Source organism: Erpetoichthys calabaricus, chromosome 15, assembly GCF_900747795.2.
Source record: "Erpetoichthys calabaricus chromosome 15, fErpCal1.3, whole genome shotgun sequence".
In the NCBI taxonomy this organism is placed as follows: Eukaryota; Metazoa; Chordata; class Cladistia; order Polypteriformes; family Polypteridae; genus Erpetoichthys; species Erpetoichthys calabaricus.
Window position 1 is genome coordinate 80,763,511 of NC_041408.2, and position 15,561 is coordinate 80,779,071.

The window sequence follows — 15,561 nt, forward strand, 5'->3', positions numbered from 1 at the left end:
TTTAGCTACCAGGCATTATAAGTGTTTTTTTTTTACCTTCCTTTATAATTACTGTTAGTTTTTACTTCAGTTTTATTTACATTTTGCTTGCATGCACTGTCATTTTGCAACAAGATTTTTCATCATTTTAATGTCAGTTGTTGCTTGCTTCTTTAAAGAAAGAGTAAACGGGTACTGTGTTTCTTGTGAAATTCAAATCTTAGGGTAAATCTAAAATCAGTGTTTTTCCCTATACGGTAGGTTAACATTTTTACATATTTTTGTTATTATATTGCATATGCTTACACTATCACGTTATGCTTTCTTTTACAGCTTCCCTACGAGTTGCAAGATATGGTCAACAAACACATGAAAATCAGTCCCCCAGATTCTGGTGCAACCAAACCTGATCCAACTCAGAGCATAGCCCCTGCTGATGTTGTTCCTACATCTGTGATTGCCCGAGTACTTGAAAAGCCAGAGCCTATGATCCTGAATTCTGCACAGTCAAGCAGTAGTTCTGGACGTCCGGTAGCGGAGGATGTGTTTGTTCATGTGGATATGACTGGTCCTCAGGGTGATGAAGCTAAGCCGAGTAAGGAAAATGGTGGACGATCGCAAGAGAAAGGAATTGGTGAACAGCAGCAAAATGGGATGTGCATTCGACAGAATAGTTTGGAGGGCCTGGTGGTTGAAGAAGGGAGTAATGGAGCAACAGGTCCATCTTTTGAGAAGTTAAACCCTTACCCTACTCCTCCTCCACCTCACCCTCTTTATCCTGGTCGAAAGGTAATTGAATTTTCTACTGATGACAAAGTGAAGATCCCAAAGAACAGCCCTCTCCCAAATTGTACTTATGCTACCCGTCAAGCTATCTCACTTAGTCTAGTGCAAGGTGGAGGAGAAGATGATGGTGAAAGGCAAAGAATGGTACCTAACAGCCCCCCAATATCAGAACGAGGCTGGCGATCTGGAGCTTCATCTTCTTCAGGTGGTGGTAGTGATATTAGTGGTGGCAGACGTCCTCATCTGCAAGATATTGCTGACCTGTGCTCAACTCATTCTAGCCCGTTTAGCAGCCCACCACAAGCCCCAAGCAACTTTGCTAGTTCTGCCAGCTCTGAGGAGGATATCTTGGCTAATTGGCAGCGTATGTTTGTAGAAAAGATTGCACCTGCCTCTGAGAGTATCTTAGTCAATCGCACTTCATTCAGCAGTGAGTCAGCCCAGGAGCTGCAGAGAAGCATCCTGAGTAAAAGAGTGTCCAGGAGCGAAAAAAGAAGAGGGGATGAAAGAGGTGCCTATTCAGATGGAGAAGAGTCTTCCCTCCATAGCTGGAGTATTAGTCATGAATCCAGCCAAGACACAGACAACAGTGGCACACAGGCACGTTCCAGGAAGGATCAGTATAGTACAGACTTCTCTTACGAGGAGGGGCAGAGGCTTCTGTTGGCTGTAGATCCTTTGGAGGATGAAGATGGAAGTAGTGAGGCCACTGAAACGACCACTGCTACAGTGATTAAAACCAGCCCCATAATAGTTAATGACGATGGCGATGTAGAGTCGGCAGAGAGCTCCACAGAAGAGCAGGATGTCCTGACGCAAGAGTTCACTTTGACTATGCCCAGGTCCTTGAGGACCCCAGATGAATTTGAAGAGAAACATAGCATGCCCTCTAGACCACTGAAAAGCCCTAAACGAATGGGGGTACATCATCTTCATCGCAAGGATAGTCTAACTCGAGCTCTAGAACATGGTACTTTGTTAGACTAGACTTATAAATGTTCTGGCCTCTAAAACAGCTGGAGTGTTTTGGACATCTGTTTTTTTTTTTGTTTTTTGTTTTTTTTTTTTTTTTTTAAGTAACTGAAGGGGAACGTGTAATTATTTCCTTCACAGATTTATATAGATGAGGCTTTCAAGCAGAGTCACTTTAAGCCTAATAGTTTTCAGTGTTTTATACACCAAAATGGCTCAGAATAGCTTCTTCAGAAAGGTTGGGTGTATTGAATCAATGTCAGCTATCCACTGATCTCTCAACAATTTTTCATAATGTCAGCCTTCAGTCTAAACATGGGTGTTGCACGTTTCCAGATTTAATAACTTAAAAGTAGAACTTTTAAGACTGCAAATGACAGGCACTTGGAATGTGCCTCATTAAGGACTGCTGCCCTGAGTGTCGTTATACTTGTGTTCCTTGGTATGGAGTGATAGCTGTGTTTTACCCATAGGATCAGCATTACACCTTCTAAGTTTTAACTGATGGCTTTTAAAGGGTAGAATCAATGTTGGATGTACTGTACAGTAGCATTCAATTTTCATAACTACAAAGTATGTTGCTGGTCAACATGAGGTACCTATAGACCGATAGACATCATAGGCTGGCTACCTGGCGAGTTTAACTTATCTCCGTCCTAACAGACTTAAAAGGGTGTTGAATGATTTATGATCAGAGCTTTTCTTTCACTTGCAGTGCCTACATTTCAGAAAGTATTAAACTATGATTTACAGCCAAGTTCATTGAAGGATGCATACATTTTAGCTATGTGTAAGATTTGGAAAAAGGTTATTGAATATGTGCCTATTAAAGAATAACGATGCAATTGAGGTGCTGTTAATACCTTAGAGTGCTGGTGTTAATCATTGCACTTTCCTTCAGTCAGTTTAAGGTGTTTGTGTGTTGTGTTATTGTTTTGGGTCTTACTGTCCTTTTCTGTATATTATTCATATCCTCCTTTCTTAAGGTACTGCAGGTATAAATAATATATAGATTTAAAAATGCACCTTTCATGTACCGAGCAGTTTCACCGATGGAAATGTGTAGAATCAAAAACACAAATTTCATACTGTAGACTTCCAGTAGAAGGTGTCACAGTGTGAGCGTATTGTTCAGCGTTGACATAAAATATATTGCTTGCTCATCGTTCCCAGTTGAGGTGATTTAGACAAACAGTGCTGTCAGTTATCAAGCTTTGTCTACTCTCAGGTGGAAGTTTTTATGCTGAATATTTATTTGGCAGCATTTCGTAAGACTGAAATCAGTGCTATTGGCAGTACTGACCTTAAAGGTAGTATTTTGGAGTTTTTGGTCCGTCTCTTTAAAAAAAATCTATTTCAGTAGTTTATTTGAATTGTTTAATCCTGCTAAATGATTAGTCAAGACCCAAAGTCTTTTAAGTATGTTTGTGATTGGAATAAATGCATTCTTGTAACATGTCTGAAGTAGCACTGTCTAATAGCAGAGCTAAAGTGCATGCTTTTAAGGTCGCCATCTGTTCAGGACTGAATTTCTTTCATAGTTTTAAATAATCACATTTGGCATGAAATGTTTTAATGCTGTCTGGCACGTATGATAACTTGTTAATCAAGTGAAAACATTTCTTATGTTGGGTGCTTTAATCTGACCTTCAAGATTAACCTGCAACTAACAAAACATATGCAGTAATCCATGTGATATTATGAAATGATACATTAATAATGCAGTTCTTATTATGTATGTACACTGTAGTTTACAGTTGGGTGTGTGCTGAGTATAACCATTCTTGTAGCTATTAGCAGAAATACTTCAGCTTCTACGGTTTTTCTTGTGTCTATTAGCTATATAATGAGAGCAAAGCCATGATGTAAAAAAAAATTATTATTTTTTTTGTTTTTTTCCATTAAGCAGGTAAATGTGCATCTGGTAGTGGGCCCAATCATGTGGGCAGCTTGTGTTTCTTTTTCCTTTTTTTTTTTATATATAAATATACAATGGATGCCTTGCTGACAGGGCTTAATTTGACCTTGAGGTTGTCTTTGCAGGGTGTCAGTTGAATTTACCTACAAGCTGTGATGTGGTTCAGTGGAAGGGTCAAATGATGCACTTAATTTGTGATTGAACCATTTGACTTTTTTTCCCCATTCGGAATGAAAACCACCTTTTGACCTTGGTTGTGCTTAATGTAAATTATCCCTGAATCCTAACTTAAACTAGGTCATGCTTAGTTGGGTGTTTCGTTTTATTTATACTTTCTCTTACAGGAATTTCATCTCTTTTTTTTATTAACTGTAATTTGTATTGAAAAGGTATTACTGCTGGGAAGAGAGATAAAACTGTATCCATTGTATTTTTATCTAAAACAAATACAAAGTAATCCTGAACAAAAGTAATTAATCTCCCATTTAAATTTATTAACAAGGCACTTTATTTAACGTTATTGGTTGCTACTGGGAAGATATTTTGTTTAGCCCACAGATGCTGCATTGATGGATGTATGATCATGATAGCCATTACAGCTTGTATTGTCTATTCAGCTCAGTGTTTATACAGGTATATGTTAAATTTAAAGAAAATCTTAACAAAATAGCTTTCAGGTTTGCTATTTTGACTTAACTCGCAAAAAAGTATGAGTATATTATGTTGTTTCTTTATGTAGGCATAAAGGCTCAAAATTATTATTGATTAATATGTTCCTCTTGCCATTTTATCTCTAATTTTCCAGAGTTCCCAAATTACAGTGTTGATTAGTCCTATTTTTTTTTGTTGCATTCAAGAAAAATCTGTTTACTTGTCACAATTGTTTTCCAATAATGAATGTATTACGAAAGTTTTTAATAGCATGATGTCATTCAAGACTATTTTGTCACAACATACCTTATAAAAACACCAGTTTATGTACTTATTAAATGTACATAATATGCGTGTATGCATACACTCGCTGACACACAAGAGATGTATGCGTATAATATGTCTTCATCAGCATCTGTCTCTTGTGTGACATATCTTAAGTGTTGCACAGCCTGAATTTCTACATTAGCAAGTTTTAATTTCTAGCATTATGTTCTGTACATCATCACCTTTCATGAGATTTACAAAGGAAACAATCTGTAAAATTATTCTTTTTTTTTTTAATTTAACAACTGAGGTTAAGAATTAAACCTTAAAAGTATGTACTTTCTAAAGGTTTAATTCTTTTAACATTTGTTTTATGCTTCAATGTAGTGACATTCCCACAATCCATCAGCAGTTTTAAGTATCTGCAGCTCTAGTTTAAAACGGCACTGCCATTCTGAAATGTTACAATTATTTAGACTTTATTTTTTGTGTTTGCTTTTACAGTTTCTGAAAAGTTGCTAACTTAACACATTTAACATCTTTTCCTTGTGCCGAAAGTTTTGAAGCCAATTTCTTATTTATCAATGCAATGTATTGTATGATGAGGACGTATACTAAGTAGCTTCTGTTGGTGTTGATCACGGCACACAAACTAATGTTTTATTCACAATTAGACTTCTGTCTGGACTCGCGTAAAATTTATGTTCACTTTCAAGGCACCTTCTTATATATTCAGGTTTTTTCACATAACTAGAGCCATTTCCAGATTCATACTTGAAATACATCAGTACAGGAATAAGGTGAAATTGAACTGTCTCAGTGGAGCAGTGAGTCATCATGTTTTCTTTGATGGACATCCGACTCTGAATAGCAGTAGCATTTAATAGCATTCCTTGTCTTCAAATTATTTAATGGTGTTAGCTCCAGTGTAACAGGGTGACAATTACAAGTCCGAGTATGCTTGGCTGTCTTGTGATATGAAACATCCTTTTTATTCCCATTTTCATCAGCTACAAAACCTTCCAAAATAGTCCAGCATACCACTTCACCTATGGCTTTCTGTACCCAAACACATTGTCATAGTAATATGTTGCAAATGCCATATAAATATTGCGAAGTTCTGAAGTCCCTATTCCTATAAAACTAAAAAAGAAGGCTATTTATAGTATTGTTCACTCCAATTTATTTTTAGATATCATTGTAACAAACATGGCAGAATCAATTATTTTAATAATACCTTATAGATACATGCAGCCATATTGAGACATAGTCTTCTCAGGCTTGTAACGTGCATAAAAAAGAAATCCTGGTGTTCTTCAATTAGTTGTACTGCCAAAGCAGTTATCTGGGTGCAGATTTAGACTACCTCAGAAGCCTTCAGCATTGCACTTTACACTGTTCATTCATTATGCATTTCATTGATGGTTGCAAAAGTATTAACATTATTTTCACAGCAAGTTATCTGTTCACCTCAAAAACATCCTATCTGGATCCTTGTTGATTTTGCACATCTTTGTTTTCAGTGGACCTTATAGCATGCTACAAAATAGAGAAAGCGCTAATGACAAATTCTTACTAAACTGACAACTGCTTGCTTTTTCCCCCGAAGTGCTGGCATTCTGAATTTCAATTTATTTTTTAGGTTTTGCGAGAATGTAAATGAAAAACACTTTTCTGCTTCCCAACTTCTCCAAATTGAAAATAGCCATCCTTGTTTAATGGCTGACACCATTACAAGTGATATTAGACAGCAAGATGAGGAAAGAAAAGAGTTTTTTTTTTTTTTTAGAAAAGGATGTTACAGCCACCTTCATTCAAAGTGCCCTAACAAGACAATGAGGTGTTTGCACTGCAGTGAAAACTGAATCTGTGTCTTTTACCGGACAGTTAGGTTTTCAAGAATGTATTCACACATGTGTACTGTAGGTCATCATCCATTCAGTTTAACTTGTACAGAATTTGTCATTTTTGAGTTGTTGCATTGAATGAGTATTACTGAATCTGCTTACCCAATGCGTTGTTTTAAGTTGTCTTATTATAAAATATATATGGTTTCTTTCTTATTGACACCCATCCAATCAGAATACAAATGTTTGTGATTGATTTTTTTGGCTATCTTATTTTATTTATAATCTTTTATCCTGATAACTGATCATGTAATTTCTTTTCAAACATTTTGTTGTGTTAAGTGTTACATTCTATACACTTTGTTTATGGGGGGAAAAAAAAACGACTTGGAAGAAGTCGTTTGAGGTACGTGCATTCTTCTTATTTTTTACAATGTAATGTACTGACACTTCCATGATTTTGTAGTTTCACCACTTTAAAATCATCCTTGTATAAATAAGAGACTGTTAAACCTGTACTAATCTTATTTTCTGAATTTTTAATCCAGGGATGTATATTTTAAAACAAATAAAGTATTTTAAATTTATCTTTTTTTATGTTTCTTGCATTTTCCCATAATTGAATAATTGATATTTTTTTCTTTGCTGATCCTGATTAGAATCAACACCTGCCCATTTCCTAAATTTTAATTTTCCTTTAGTTTGATTAGTTATCTGACCCAGTAGGAGTAGCATGCTGGCTGTGTTGTGTAATGGGTTATTCATGGCTGGTTTCTGCTCTGTGCTTATGGCTGCCAGGATAAACTCCATCACATCCTATCTATCTGGTAGATATGTTCATCACAGTTAAAGTAGAGTTCACTATTAAGAGCTGCCAAGAGTAGCATATTATTTTGGAGACCGGACTCATGACTAATGAATGAGGGGGAGAGGTGGGACTTCAGTTCAAAAGTGCAATCCCGTGAAAGTTGGGAGTTACTATTTTATTACTTATGTGCTTTATTTCAGGCACACTTATCTTCTGTTTGTATTATTGACAAGTTAGAAAAGTCATCCTACTTGCATAAATAGGGGCTAGTAACTGGAAATGAATGTGACAGACTGGAGTCTTCTAGTAATCGGTGTGGCTCCTCATCACTGTATAACTACAGAAAGACACCATTGACTGTCGCATGACCATAGGTTTGGATGAGCATTGCACTGGTTATGGGGCCTTCTGCATAACAAGAACAGCATGAGGCAGGCAGCTTTAAAGTCATTGTGTTGACTGAAAAGTATGAACAGGAGATCTAAAGACAGAAAATTACTGTTCACTGGCCTAGAAATTCTATGCTGATGTTGCTTTGCTTCCTGGTGCCATAATGTTTTCATTCTTTAGAATTCCTGTGCTTGATGTGACAGATGGAGCTATTGTGTAGTCTTGAAAATTAAAGCTGCATGTCTGCAGCAAAACTCCAGAGTAATCTCCATTGTTGTATCAAAGGCCACTGTTAACCAGATTTCAAAATAAAATAGCAAAATAGAAGTTTCTGAGGCAGTTTATTAAGCAGGCAATGGGGAAGTTCTTAAATATTCACATTGGCACATCTTCTGCCACATTCACATCCCAGAATATTTTAGGTGCCCATTTTCAAAGGAGGGGTCAGGCGGAGGTGGGTTGAGTTATTCTGAATGGGTATAAATGACAGCCCTGTATTTTCTACCACATCACCTGGGCAGCTCATCTAATGTGACATTCTTTGTCATTGACTCCATTTTGTTTGTAGTGATGGCCAAAAAAAAAAAAAAGTTTAAATGGAGAACGGAGATGACAAAATTTGTGATTCAATCTGCTTCAAAGGAGGCCAACTGTGAGCATTAGCAAACAGCATCAGAGCAACCATAAAAAATCTGTTTGCTCGTATTGCATAATCCAAATGTCTGGTATCTAGTTGTATGCTCACATCATCCCAAATGTTTATCTTTGCTAAAATATTATTAAATAAAGCACTTCTACAAATCCTCTTGTGCATAACAGTGAAGCGCACTTTGAAATGTTTGAATTAAAGACCTGCTTTCCCCTTATTTTGTTTTACTCGTTCTCTGCCTTGACACTTCATACTCCCAAGTTCATCAATGGCAGATTGTGAAACTGCAGCAGTCAATCTACGTTCTGCTTGTTGAAGCACCTAAGATGTGCACATGTATGACGCAGAGCTTTCAGTCAATCCTGTCTTCACCTGCTTTTCTTTAACTTTTAATCACTAATTGTTCATCTCTCTCAAGTATGTCATCACATGTTGAGCCATCGTAGCCAGTGATTGAGCTGTTATTGGGTAGAACTGATCAGCAAATGGGGAGTTTATTCAGATTACAGGCTTGATCGGTTTGACTGCATTTAAATATTATATACAAGAGGGTTTCCTCAAAGTTGTTTATTTAACAATATTTTAGCCCAAATTCCTGTGTAGGACCTTGTGAACATACAACTGGATCTATATCCGGGGCGGATGCTGTTAAGAGCATAAGCAGCTTTAAATTTCATGGAGTGACCAACAATGTTTAGCTGAAGTGAAGCTGAAGTCTCTAGTCAAAAAGGCTCACCAGCACCTCTCCTTCCTCAGACGTCTGATTAAAGGTCGTACTTCTCCATTTGTTGGGCCTGTATGAACTTCTACAGGTGCCCAGTGTAGTCTATCCTCACTCACAGCATCACTTTCTGGTATGGCACCTGCTGAACTCGAGAGCATACAGCACTGCAGATGGAGGTAAACGTAGCGCAGAATTTTACCAGCACTTGGCTGTCTTCTTCTCCGGACACACACATAACTCACTGACTTAGACAGGCAAACATGATTACTGAAGACCTCGGCTCTCCAGCACAGCTGCTTTTCTCGCTTCTCCCTTCTGGCAAAGGAACATTAGCATCCACACCAGTAAAGTCAGGGGTCACTGAACAGTCAATCATAAGCACATATATTGTACAAATTAATGTAACATAAAGAAACTGTGTGAACGTAGTGGATTCGGAAAGTATTAACAACAAAATGGCTGTAGAATTATTAGGAATGTCTCAGCTCTGTCAAGAGAGACCAAATGGAATCTGCTTAGGAAGTGACTGTCTCTTCTTCAAAGCCTAAATAAGAATAAAATATTTATTGCACTAAATATTTAATTTTTAAATTACCATAAAGATGGATGAGCCACACAGGCCTACTACAGTACATCCGTTCATGTTCAGTTTTCTTGCTATTTGGTGGGCACGTTATTGACTTCACTGATAACGTTTGTCACACGCTCACAGCAACTCGGAGCCCCGAGGTGCACCAGCGCACTTGGGTCCACTTTCTGAGGCTTGATAAAGTAGACCCAGAAGAATTCATTCAACTAAACAGTGAATTGTGTTATTGAGAACACCAGTGGAAGTTAAGGGGAAGTGCATTTAAGACAGGAAGCACTTCTTTACCTCAAAGAGGTGTGGGAACCTGGAACAAATTACAGGAAACGTGTCGTTGAAGTAGAAACCTTGCTTTAAAAAGTATCTAGATGAGATATTGGGACAACCTGGTACACCCTATCAGAGGAACATCTCATCTGAGGATGGAAAGGTTGAATATCTTGAGTGAGAATAAAAGTGGGAAAGGATTCAGACCTGGTCTGACTCCATATAATGAAAAATATTCAGTTGCTCCTACATAAGTTGTATGGGCAGTTAACATCTCGGGGTGAGTCACGACAAGTTCAGATATTGTGGAAAACTGGGTTAAACCTCATATTTTAATGCTGGACTGGTTTCATCACATAAAATGGAAAAAGCAGAAGGGCCATTGCAGGTTTAGGTGAATGAACAATGGTGAAAAAGCGAGTATATTATAATTAAAACTGAGTATGTGAGCCATTCATTGAAATTTAGATTGAGTTTGTTTACTATCCTGGGAAACTTTTCATGATAGATTATCCTGAATGTTGGTGACTTTAAAGGAGGAATCCAACTTCTATCAATATGCTCCGTTCATAGACAACTTTAGATGTAAATCTGTGGAACAAGCTGAGCAGGTCTGATCTCACCTCATTGCCACCAGCAAACCGGCAGCAGCCGCTCTGTTAATATCCAAGCCAGAAGTTATGTGTGTATGTGTTTGTTTTTATTTTATATTGAACTGTAACATTTTAATTTCCCCTTGGAGACAGTGAAGATTGATAGATAACTTTATTTATTAGCTAAACAAACGAAGCTGATGGATTGAATGGTCAGATCTCGTCGTCTTGCTGCTGCTGAGGTGTTTTCCTTGATGACTCGGAGTGTCCATCTGCATGGTGGGGTTACAAAAGTTGGCCATCTGAGTTATTATAAGAGACATATTGAAAGAGGGCGATGCAGAACCACATGGCAACTTGAAGTACTGTGCGCTCTTTTCGTTTTTCATAAGTTAGCACCTGGCTCATCCCTGGGTGGCTTTCTGCATCTGAAAGTCTCCTGATGATTTCCCGATTCATTTTTATTTCTTTGTTGTAGGTATCTGGACGTCTTCCCCCCCAGTTGGTGCAGAGAGAACAGGCTCAGATATGAGTTCTGATGCACACTTCATGTTCTCGGATGTCCTGTATTTCCCCAGCCAGTTTTGGTGTGATTATCTTTTTAACTTCTCATTTGCAAAGTATTTAAAATACGAATCATTTCATCGACAGAGTAGTATGCAGGTTGTAGAAAGAGCACTTAAGAGCAGATAGTCTTCAACGCATTCCAGATCAACAATCATGTTCAAAATAATCCGTATGACAACTATCAGATGGTCTGTTATTATGAAGAGAAGCTTACAAACTGGAAACTGCGCCAGCGCAACACAATGGCGCACAGTTCTGCGACTGCTGTCTTTAGACACGTGCTTAACTGTCGATCTGACTACGCGATTGTGTTTGTTTAATGAAGGACTTCAAAGAATTGAATTTTCTGAATAAAAAAAAATGATTAGTTTGGTTCTGAGAACAACAACCCAATATGCCAAACAGATGGAGGTAAAATGTGCTCTATTCCCAGAGGGTTCTGCCTCACCTGTCATTATGAAAAGTAAAAAAACTAATAATAATATAAAATTGTCCACTGGTCTGTGCTATAAATGTGTTTTCTGTATGATTCCAATAATTTCTATAGTAAAAATCGCTGAATTTGCACATTTGCTGTTCAAAGACGGGAGAAACGGGAGGTACCTCACCTTGGACTGTGCTCTCCCTCACACGCTGGGTTGATGCGTGCAATTAGCGTGTGCCTGTTGCCCTCTGTCGATGTCGCCAATATAATGTTTGCACACTCGTTTATTCAACACCCTGACTTTCCACAGTCTGGCTAAAATCTTTAATGAATGCGTGTGACATGTTTAGTCTTGCTGATCAGACCTAAAACCGCAGTGAAAAGGCACAAGGTGGGTGAGGCAGACAGTACCGGCCCGTCCTGAAGGGGGCGCATGTGAGCCCAGCAGGTTCTCGTTGCTGCTGTTCTTCTACTCGGAGGCGCCGGTAAGTGAGCGACACATCCGAAAGTCAAGTGCACAGCAGCGGGCCTTTTATTTATTTTTTGTTCAGAGTGATTCCCAAAACAGAAGATTACGACTTTTAAAACTAAAGGGAAATAAGGACTTTTATCAGAAAGTGACGGAGATGTTCGGGGAGAAGGACAGCCGCATGGATTTCATTTACAAATAACAGCAAGACCATAAACGGTTTTCAATTTAAAAAAAAAAAATGAGATCAGACTAAGAAAACAAACAATCCAATATTTAAAAACTAAAATTTGACCTTAAATAAAATATTCTTTTGTTTTTCTTGTTGTTCAACAGTCTTTATTAAAATTGATTGAAGCATCAGAATAAAAAGCTTTTAAAAACAACAAAATATTTCAATCAAGGTCAAACTTGAAATCCTTTTTTGTACACCTGTCTATACTTTCATTTGTATTAACGGAGTATGAATTGTGGAATTGCGACGGCACATTTAGAGCACACGGAGGGTGAGGAGCAAATGCGCGCTGTCTCTCCGCTTAGCCAAATATACTGTGCACCTTACCTGCTGTATGTGTGTAAAGAAACGCCGATGAGATATGAAAGACAACCAGTAGTCAATGTGCCTGCTGGCTGCCAGTTGAATACTCAATAAGCTGCTCTTTGGGTTCATGTATTTGTAAATCTGACTCTGAAGGCGTCAGTGCCTCACCAGCCATGAACCTCACCGCACGTCACTGATGCTGAGATCTTACTCGAGATCCTCCATACAAAGACACCGAAGAGAGTGAGTGTGTGCGGTAGGCCAGGACTTGATGGAGACGCAATGTATGCAAGCATCGGGCTGTTCACATATCATAAATAAATAAAATAAACGAGACGACTGGCTGTGTAGGGGGTTTACGTTCAGTATGTATGTGCAAGCCTTGTTAAAATGGTAGGAGGTTGCATCGCAGCATAGCAATATGACAACAGCAAGACATTTTAAAAAGAAATCAAGGCCCAGATTATACTGAGTGGTTTTGGAGGCTGAATGTGTTTAGTTTTATTCTTCAGAGCTGGCTCTTTTTCCCGAACATGTTTCGCTGTTTGCGACCTACACATTTCTGTGGCCTCAATTGCTAAATAGAATAAATGTCCGGGGTTAGGAGATGCTTTCATGTTGACCGTTTTATTTTCTTCATGCGGTGTTCAGTTGCTTTGTCCCTTCTCTGTAGGTGCCACCTTCTCACAAGATGCACTTGGCACCATTGGTGCCTCAGATGTGGCGACGCTCAGTCCGTTTATCGATCCCACTTCATTAGACTGCACAGTCCCTAGCAAGGCGACTACTAGATATTGGTGCATAGTATTGTGCAGACACTTAAAATGACTACGTCTGGGATGGCACTTGTGCTGGGTTGTGTGGTTCACCACTGAACCATTGCTTGACCATTTCTTTCTGGGAAAAGTTCTTTACAGTACACATGAAATTGGTTCTGTTTGCTTTGACAATGTACCTAATACTGTATGAGGACAAAACGGACATCTTATAGCAGGATACCATCCATCCATTTTCCAACCCGCTGAATCCGAACACAGGGTCACGGGGGTCTGCTGGAGCCAATCCCAGCCAACACAGGGCACAAGGCAGGAAACAATCCTGGGCAGGGTGCCAACCCACCGCAGGACACACACAAACACACCAAGCACACACTAGGGACAATTTAGAATCACCAATCCACCTAACCTGCATGTCTTTGGACTGTGGGAGGAAACCCACGCAGACACGGGGAGAACATGCAAACTCCACGCAGGGAGGACCCGGGAAGCGAACCCAGGTCTCCAGATCTCCCAACTGCGAGGCAGCAGCGCAACCACTGCGCCACCGTGCCGCACCTAGCAGGATACCGCAGATCAAAAAAAAACAAAAAAACTGAAGTTAGCCGGCATTTCACACATTTCTTATCATCTATTCGTGGATATTTATGGACCATTGTTTCAAATCCAAATAAATAAAAGCAGGAGCGGACTGGGTTTCAAAACCGGCCCGGCCATCCTTCAAACGAGTGAGGAGGTGACGAGGTCGACCCACGCGGCCCGTTATTCATTGTAATCTTCTTAAAATTTGTGATGAGTACGCGGCTCGCTACTTGCTATGAGCCTATGATATGAACTCTGTCTAAACTGTTGCCAAATTGAATCTGTTCACTGTAGTTTAGACACAACTTAAAATTTGACGACATGCTTAGAAATCAGATTTAATGAAAAATAAAAATTCAGTAACACGGCTTAGACGTTATTAGAGCACATGTCAAATGTCAATGCCAGTATCCTAGTAGGCTAGTAGCTGCTCATTTACAATGAAATAAATGATAACCGAGGTTATAATGAAAACCTCACATGATTGAAATTTTCCGTTAACTTAACGATAAACTAGAAATGTCCCGACCTAATATGAAAAATTCCTATCCTGTGCTTTATAACTTTATTTCATCATGCTAATAATCGCAGCTGAAAACGTATCGTTCACGCCGACGACCAGAGAAGAACAAAACGCATAAATCATAATCAGTGCAGGACTAACGTATAAGCTACACAAGCTATAGCTTAGGGCCCCCGCCTTCTTGGGGGCCCCCAAAACAAATTGTCCGAGTGAGCAATTGTCATATATACTTAAATATACTACAGCATTATTTGTCCCAATAATCTAAACTAATTATTAGTACCGAAGAATTTAAATCTAGACATGAGATAAAATAAATTGCAATAATGTAGGCCTATATGCTAACCGAAATGTAGCGATATCGAAACAGAAATCAGCAAAAGGCAGTTTTGACCAAATGTTTCGCTGCAACGTTGTGTACTGACAACTAAAACAACTTGATGACGTAAGACGCTATATTCTACAGGACTATAGAAATCACAGTACCGGACAGATAATGTTTAGTAGTTTAGAAAATTAATTTTAATGTCAAACGGTAACCAGTACATAAAATTTAATTTATGAAACGGCCGGCCCATGACCAGACCAGAGTCCGCGGCCCACCAGGCATTACCCAAATGCCCTAATGGCCTGTCCGCCCCTGAATAAGAGTTCTTTCCGGAACTTCATGCGGATGGTTCTTTTGAAAAAGAAAAATGTTTCCACTGTGCGGCATCTCTGTAATACAATACGCTTCCGTACTGTAAAGAACCCCTCTGAGGTTCTATTCAATAAGGGCGCGCACAAAAAGGCGAGCTTCAAAAGGGCGACCTCAATTAACTGGATGTTTTAATATTCTTGCTTTCGCCTTTTTATAGTACGTTCAATCATTGCCTTTATCTAATACATTTTCTGTAATAATTTATTAAATAAAGGCAATGATTGAACGTACTATAAAAAGGCGAAAGCAAGAATATTAAAACATCCAATTAATTGAGGTCGCCCTTTTGAAGCTCGCCTTTTTGTATGCGCCCTTATTGAAGGATACCCTCCCTCTGACAAGTTTTATTTTTTAAGAGTGTCCAGCGTAGTGGACTTGGATAGGAAAAGCAGAATGAATGGCAGTTTGGTTCAGAAGACACCTAACTGCGCTCCGGTTAAACATCAAATACAAGATTTATTTCTCGAGCACATTTTCATACAAATGATGTCGCCCAAAGTGCTTTACAGGATGAAGAAAGAGAAAAAAGACAAAATATAAAA

General features: G+C 38.7%; 1 protein-coding gene across 1 annotated transcript in view; it reads left to right on the forward strand.

Moving 5' to 3' along the window:
- The window catches only part of tjap1 (tight junction associated protein 1 (peripheral)), a 100,468-nt gene extending 93,461 nt beyond the window's left edge, over nucleotides 1–7,007 (forward strand). Inside the window, exon 10 of the mRNA XM_028820154.2 lies at nucleotides 313–7,007. Coding sequence (XP_028675987.1) covers nucleotides 313–1,752 — 1,440 coding nt within the window. The 3' untranslated portion in view covers nucleotides 1,753–7,007. The remainder of the gene's footprint in view (nucleotides 1–312) is intronic.
- The last annotated feature ends 8,554 nt before the right edge of the window (nucleotides 7,008–15,561 follow it).